The following is a 7,278-nucleotide window of genomic DNA, read 5'->3' on the forward strand; positions in this document are numbered from 1 at the left end:
TTTAAAAATAGGATGGGTAGAGCACAGGGTGAAGGCCAGTAATCCCAGCGTTCCAGAGACCGAGGCTGGAGGATCATAAATTCAAGGCCTGCCTGGGCTACATACCTTGAAGCCCATAACAGCTAGATTTTGATTCCAGGAAAATACTGCACACCCCAATACTGCACACAATTTCAAGGACCACAGAGACTCCAAAAACCTACGTGTGAATTGTGAATCAACAGTTAAACCCACAGAAACAGACATGGCAATGCAGAATATGTGTGTTGAGATTGGCAGAGATGGGCTACAAAGCCTTGAGGACACTCCAGCCATCAAAGAGAAGCCATCTCTGACAAGACAGGAACATCTAGGTAGGGGGGAAATCTGCACATGGTGAAGACAAGAGAAGGAGAGAAAGTGAGGCTGGCAGAGATCCCGCTATGTCTCCTTTGGGCAGAGAACAAATATAAGCACTGCTGAAATCACTAAATTCCTTTTGAGACAGGTTACCATGGATCCCAGGCTGACCTCTTCCAACAGAGGACGGTGGTCTTGAACTTTTGTGCTCCTGCCTCTACTTCCAGGGTGCTAATATTACAGGCATGAGCCATCAGGCCCACTTTATGCAGTGCTGAGGCTTGAACCCAGGACTTTGTACATTCCAGGGAAGCTTTCTACAACCAAACTTAACTCTAGCCTTAACCAAAAGCACCTTAGGTTCATGAGAGCACGCCTTCATTTTCACGGGAATAAAGACATTGGGAGAGGGGCAATGTGACTCTTTAAGTAGCACTTGTTAGTCCCCTCCTGAAGAAGGCGACTCAGGCTCACTTAGTAGTCAGAGACACTCTCTAGTGCGGCCTCCCTGCTTTTGTGACATTAAGCTCAATAAAAGGTTTCCTTGACTATTTTCTTTTCTTACCATTTTCAATAGTCTGGGCTGAGCTGGTCACAGGAATAAATACCAGTGACGGCAAAGATGGTAACATGCACAGTAGAACAGCAGCAGGGATAGCGACACCTCAACGGCCAGCAGATGAAGAAGCAGGCAGAGCAGGAAGAAGAGCAGTGGAGGTAGAGAGGGAAAGCAAAGAACGAAGACTGGACAAAAAAGGGCTTGAGAAGCCAGGAGAGAAACAGCAGGCTCTGGTTGCCAGCAGAGTTCCAGGATCTATCTTAAGGGGCAACAATATAAGAATCTAGGCCTAAGTGGTTTTAAGCACCAAGAACCCTAAGTTCTGAAGCCTACATACTATACCCTTGTGAGAATAAGGGTCTCAACACTTAAAGCTTGCCCAGGGCTCTAACATGAGAAGGTACCACCTGCTGCTGCTCCCCGCCATAACCGCGGCCATTGCTGTGACCAAACAGAGAAATAAGGTTGCCAAAGACTAGCCCTTGAAGAGACTTGAGTTCTATCAGAGTAGAGCAAAATGACCCTAGCCAGCTGATTGGTAGTAGGAGCGAGATCCGTCAGGAAGTGGGCAGGATGGCAGCAGCTGGGCGAGCTCTGTCGTGTCTCCTGTCCCCTCCCCCTCTCTCCCAGAACCGTGGGATGCTGACTGAAAAGCCTGTCGGTGGTGGGCGAGGAGCCTATGTCCCCACCTTCTCTACTGGTCTAGATTCTACTTTGTTCAGGACACAGTGAGTTATGGGTTATTTCTCAAGCACATCCTTTTTTTTTAACCCCACATCTGTAAGATCCTCAAACACAGGCTCCCACTTTGCCCTTCCCTCTAGCTCTGTCATCTGAGGCTCAGATCAGCACTTAGCAAAGACAACAGACACGGCGACCACGCTCCCCATGACCAGCTCCTCCCATCTCCCACCACGCTCTCTAAAACATCCAATGTAGTGAGGAGTTTGATGGTAACAGTCCGAGGCAGGTACATCTCTGTGAGCTTGAAGCCCCAGACCAGCCATGACCACATCAGCCAGACCCCAGCTTAAAAAAAAAAAAATTACAGGTCACGAGTCCCAGGAGGCAATTCCTTCACCTGCAGAGAAGCCTATTAAAGAGGACAGTTGGGGGTAAAATCTAGAGACGTGAACTGTAGTCAGTAAGTGTATGCGTATCAAAGCAAATAAGCACAAAGTTTTTAAGTCTATTAGGAGTTTTATGACCTCAGTTTTGTTACTAGACACGCCTTAGGAAATTACAAATTACTATACACCTCAAATTCACCAGGTCACTAGAACCACAAACATTAAACACCACCCACTATACATACCACGATTCAGGCATCGCTGACCCACAGAATTCTGATCCAACAGTTAGGCCCTCCCCTGATTCGTGTCTACAAAGCACTGTGCTTTGACACGAAACGTGATGATTTCTACATGCCTAAAAGAAGCCCCAAAAGGCTCAAACACTTTCAGGCTGCTTCCAAGAGCCTCTATCTCACACCTCCCTAACAGGCAGGGCAAGAATGCAGGGACCTTACCCTCTGGGTCCATCAACCTGGCCTTCCCAGGATGGGTCACTGTTTATTTTCCTTATGAGCTCAAAGTACTAGATACTGAGCTGGCAAAGAAAAGGCCTGGTCCCAGAAGTGCCCGCTGGCCCTCAAGCATAGAAAGGCTTTAAGCAGGTGGAAATTGCCCGTGGTCTGGTTGGCGCCTGCAGGCCTGGATCAAGTTCAGATTGCTTCATTCACCTTCATTCAGACCACTGTGCCTAGCCAAATCACTCCACAGCACAGTGCAGACCTCTTTGTGGGAGGTTTACCTTCTACATGCTCCACCCCAAAAGTCCTCCTGCACCTGTCAGTCCTCTGAACTGCGATGATCCACAGCTTCAACTACTACCAGTACTACTGTGTCTAAGATCCTCTGAATGACGGAGTACAGTCAAGAAGGGTGTTTACCAACTAAAACTATGACCTTGAGTCCTATTTTCCTCTCTGTGACACAAAACCATTAGTCTCATTCTGTCATTTCAGATCTCCTAACTAGTAACTAGTAAAATCAACTGTTGAGGTAGTTTTTCATCAAATAAATACAAACTATATGTGTCACTGTAATCTCCTAAGAAAGAACATTATTTTTAAAAAAAGAAGAAAGGAAAATAGGTAATACCAGAACAAGTGTAACCCACAGAAGCCCCCCTCAAACACAGGTAGGGCCTTAGATCCCGGATCCGCTTTCCGACTTTGGACAAGGGTCCAGCGGAGTCCACCTTACCCTGACATTGTGGAACATCCTGGGGATGTCCTAACGACAGTGAACCCAAACATCAACTTCCAACGCAAGCAAGTACAAACGCCAGAAGCACACGTCAGGCCTGCTAAGCCTCTCTGTGGCCTCGGGCGAGACCTAGGACCCGAGTCCCCTCCCTCAGCCTGCCCACTGCTCTGACCCAGGCTCCATCTCTCGGGCTCCCGGGCCCTAACCGGCCGCTGGCCTAGCTGGTCCCACCGGCGACCCCGCGGGGAGACCCTGGCCCGGCCACGACCGCCCAAGGTCGGCGGGGGAGGCCGCGGGTCGCGGACAGGCACCTGACGGGACAGGGTCACCCGGGGTCTGGCCGAGGCTGAAGCAGAGGGGGCGCCGGGTCGCGGACACGCACGGCTCGGCCCGCCCCTCACCCAAGAGGCGCCCCCCTGCGCAGCCGGAGCGCCTCACTTACCCGGGCGACGCCATGAGCGCAGCGGCCTGGGCGCTCCCGCCTCCTCCGCTGCTTGCGCGGCTGCCGTTGGGCGCCGGGGAGGGGCCTGCAGGCCGCCCCCGCCCGCTCCGCTAGGGCGTCGGGCGCCGTGGGCCGAGCTCCGGGTGAGGGCAGGCCGGCGCCTGGAGCGAGGGAGAGGACGCCCAGGGCCCTGAGGACTTGAGACCGCAGTTTCCAGCCAGGCCCGCTGCCCGGAGGCCGGAACTCACCTGCGGAGCCAGACCTGCCCCGGGGCCACTGACTGGCTGCCAAGCGGCGGGCGTCACCCCCAACCCCCGCGTTCTGATGTTAGTTTCTGTAAGAAAAGCACTTTCTCTAGCTCTGGGGTCTAAAGTGTCATTACTGTTGTTATTATTAAGGAAAACCACGTCTTTCCTGCTAGTAGCTCGCAGTGGTGTTTTGATCACTGGTTGCCTTCTGAACTGGTTACCCCCTTTTAAAAATGTATGAATATTAAGCATTACTTAGAAGTATAGAGTTTGGGACTTGTACAGTGGGATTTCCTAGCGTCACCTACAAGCTGTGAATACTTGGGCACGTAAAATTTTGAGCCCTGATTTCAGTCCCTGCCAAATTAGTTTCAAAAACTAATTATCTTCTAAGAGAAAATAGCTAATAAAAAGCTTTGGACCATGCAATGAAAACCGTTGCTGGTGGCATTTTTGTGTTATAGCTTTAGTTTTGTTTTGTTTTCAATAAAAAAATTTCTTACAATATATTTTGGTCATATTCTTTCCCCTCCCAGATCCTCCCCACCTTCCTAACTTCATGTTCGTTCTCTCTCTTATTTTTATTGAGACAGGTTCTCACAGTGTAACACTGACCTTCCAAGAACTCGTGTGGAGACCAGGATAGTCTTGAATTCATGGAGTTCTGTCTGCCTGCTTCTGCCTCCGGGCTGCTGAGATTAAAAGTGTGCACCACTGTGTGGTGCAGGGCCCAACATTAATATTCTTTCCACCACTAAGAATATCAAACACTAAAGAGATAAACCCTTTGTTCAGCTGTCAGAATATCTAGGCTGAAACTGGGCTCCACCAATTTATTAGTTAAAGTTGCCTCTCCAGGGCTGGAGTCCCTCCTTCCCTTCTTTCCTCCAAGGAGAACCCATGCAGTGCTTCTGGGCCTTCTTGTCCTCTTAGGAAACAAAGCTAACAGTTACTGCCTGAGTTCAGAAGACGTGTAAAGATCTACAAAGGAAAGCTGACAATGCTCCTTTTCCTAGGGATTCTTTTTTAAAAAATACTTTATTGATATTTTTGAGCTCTGCATTTTTCTGTGCTCCCCTCCCTGCCTATCCCCTCCCCCCTTCAAATCTCTACCAAGGTCCCCATGCTCCCAATTTACTCAGGAGATCTTGTCTTTTTTTTCTACTTTCTACTTCCCATGTAGATTATATCTATGTAAGTCTCTCTTAGTGTCCTCATTGTTGTCTAAATTCTCTGGGATTGTGGTTTGTAGGCTGGTTTTCTTTGCTTTATGTTTAAAATCCACCTATGAGTGAGTACGTGTGATAATTATCTTTCTGTGTCTGGGTTACCTCATTCAAAATAATGTTTTCTAGCTCCATCCATTTGCCTGCAAAATTCAAGATTTCGTTATTTTTTCTGCTGTGTAGTACTCCGTTGTGTAAATGTACCACATTTTCATTATCCATTCTTCAATCAAGGGGCATTTAGGTTGTTTCCAGGTTCTGGCTATGACAAACAAAGCTGCTATGAACATAGTTGAGCACACATCCTTGTGGCACGATTGAGCATCCTTTGGATATATACCCAAAAGTGGTATTATTGGGTCTTGAGGAAGGTTGTTTCCTAATTTCCTGAGAAATCGCCACACTGACATCCAAAGGGGTTGTACCAGCTTGCATTCCCACCAGCAATGCAGAAGTGTTCCCTTTCCCCCACAACCTCTCCAGCATAAGTTGTCACCAGTGTTTTTGATCTTGGCCATTCTTACAGGTGTAAGATGGAATCTCAGAGTTGTTTGCATTTCTCTGATGACTAAGAATGTTGAACATTTCCTTAAGTGTCTTTCAGCCATTTTGGATTCCTCTGTTGAGAGTTCTCTGTTTAGGTTTGTACTCCATTTTTTTTCTTGGATTATGTGATCTTTTGGTGTGCAATTTCTTAAGTTTTTGTATATTTTGGAGATCAGACCTCTGTCTGATGCAGGGTTAGTGAAGATCTTTTCCCATTCTGTAAGCTGTCGTTTTGCCTTGTTGACCGTGTCCTTTGCTTTACAGAAGCTTTTCAGTTTCAGGAGGTCCCATTGATTAATTGTTTCTCTCAGTGTCTGTGCTGTTGGGGTTCTATTTAGGAAGTGGTTCCCTGTGCCAATGCATTCAAGTGTACTTCCCACTTTGTATTCTATAAGGTTCAGTGTGGCTGGCTTTATGTTGAGGTCTTTGATCCATTTGGACTTGAGCTTTGTGCATGGTGATAGATATGGGTCTATTTTCATTCTTCTACATGTTGATATCCAGTTATGCCAGCACCACTTGTTAAATATGCTTTTTTTTCCATTTGATTTTTTTTGCTTCTTTATCAAAGATCAGGTGTTCGAAGATGTGTGGATTGACATCCGGGTCTTCTATTCGGTTGCATTGGTCCTCCTTTCTGTTCTTATGCCAGTACCAGGCTGTTTTCAGTACTGTATCTCTGTAGTAGAGTTTGAAGTCAGGGATTGGATGCCACCAGAAGTTCTTTTATTGTATAGGATTGTTTTGCCTATCCTGGATTTTTTGCTTTTCCATATGAAGTTGAGTACTGTTTTTTTTTTGTTTGTTTTGTTTTTGTTTTTGTTTTTTGAGGTCTTTGAAGAATTTTTCTGGGATTTTGATGGGCAGGTCTCTTAATGTCTACATAATGCTTGACCACGACCTTCTGGCTTTCATTGTCTCCAATGAGAAGTCAGATGTAATTCTGTTAGGTCTACCTTTATATGTTACTTGGCCTTTTTCCTTTGCAGCTCTTAATATTCTTTCTTTACTCTGAATGTTTCATGTTTTGATTATATTGCGAGAGGACTTTTTTGGGGAATCCAGTCTATTTGGTGTTCTGTAAGCTTCTTGTATCTTCATAGGCATATCTTTCTTTAGGTAGGGAAAGTTTTCTGCTATGATTTTGTTAAATAAATTTTCTGTGCCTTTGAGTTGAACTTCTCCTTCTTTTATACCTATTATTCTAAGATTTGGCCTTTTCATGGTTTCCCATATTTCATGGATATTTTGGGTTAAGCTTTTGTTAGATTTAATGTTTCCTTTAACTGATGAGTCTGTTTCCTCTATTGTATCTTCAGCGCTTGAGATTCTCTCTTCCATTTCTTGTATTCTGCTGTTCATGCTTACATTGTGGTTCCTAATGTTTTTCTCATGATTTCTGTTTCTATAATTTCTTCAGCTTGTGTTTTCTTTATTTTTCTGTCTCAGTTTTCAAGTCCTGGATAGTTTCTTTTATATGTTTGATTTCTTTTTCTTGGTTTTCTTTAAGTTATTTGCTGATACCTTCCAATTTTTTGTTTGTCTTTTCCTCCATTTCTTAATGGAATTTCTCATTTCATCTTTAAGAATTTCAAACATTCTCTTGAAGTTATTTTTTAGAACATTTTCTTCTGGTTCTGGTCTTGCT

The 7,278-nt window shown here is 45.6% G+C and overlaps 1 protein-coding gene across 3 annotated transcripts in view; it reads right to left on the reverse strand.

Moving 5' to 3' along the window:
* Positions 1 to 3,701, reverse strand: part of LOC119814336 (up-regulator of cell proliferation) — a 30,576-nt gene extending 26,875 nt beyond the window's left edge. The window contains exon 1 of one of the 3 annotated variants that reach the window (XM_038329937.2): positions 3,611 to 3,701. In XM_038329937.2, the coding sequence (XP_038185865.1) occupies positions 3,611 to 3,624 (14 nt within the window). In that variant the 5' untranslated portion in view covers positions 3,625 to 3,701. Of the gene's footprint in view, positions 1 to 3,165; positions 3,185 to 3,610 lie in introns of those variants that run through there. The other 2 variants (XM_038329947.2, XM_038329926.2) reach the window with 2 other exon arrangements.
* Positions 3,702 to 7,278: the final 3,577 nt, after the last annotated feature.

The sequence above is a fragment of the Arvicola amphibius genome, chromosome 1, assembly GCF_903992535.2.
Source record: "Arvicola amphibius chromosome 1, mArvAmp1.2, whole genome shotgun sequence".
In the NCBI taxonomy this organism is placed as follows: Eukaryota; Metazoa; Chordata; class Mammalia; order Rodentia; family Cricetidae; genus Arvicola; species Arvicola amphibius.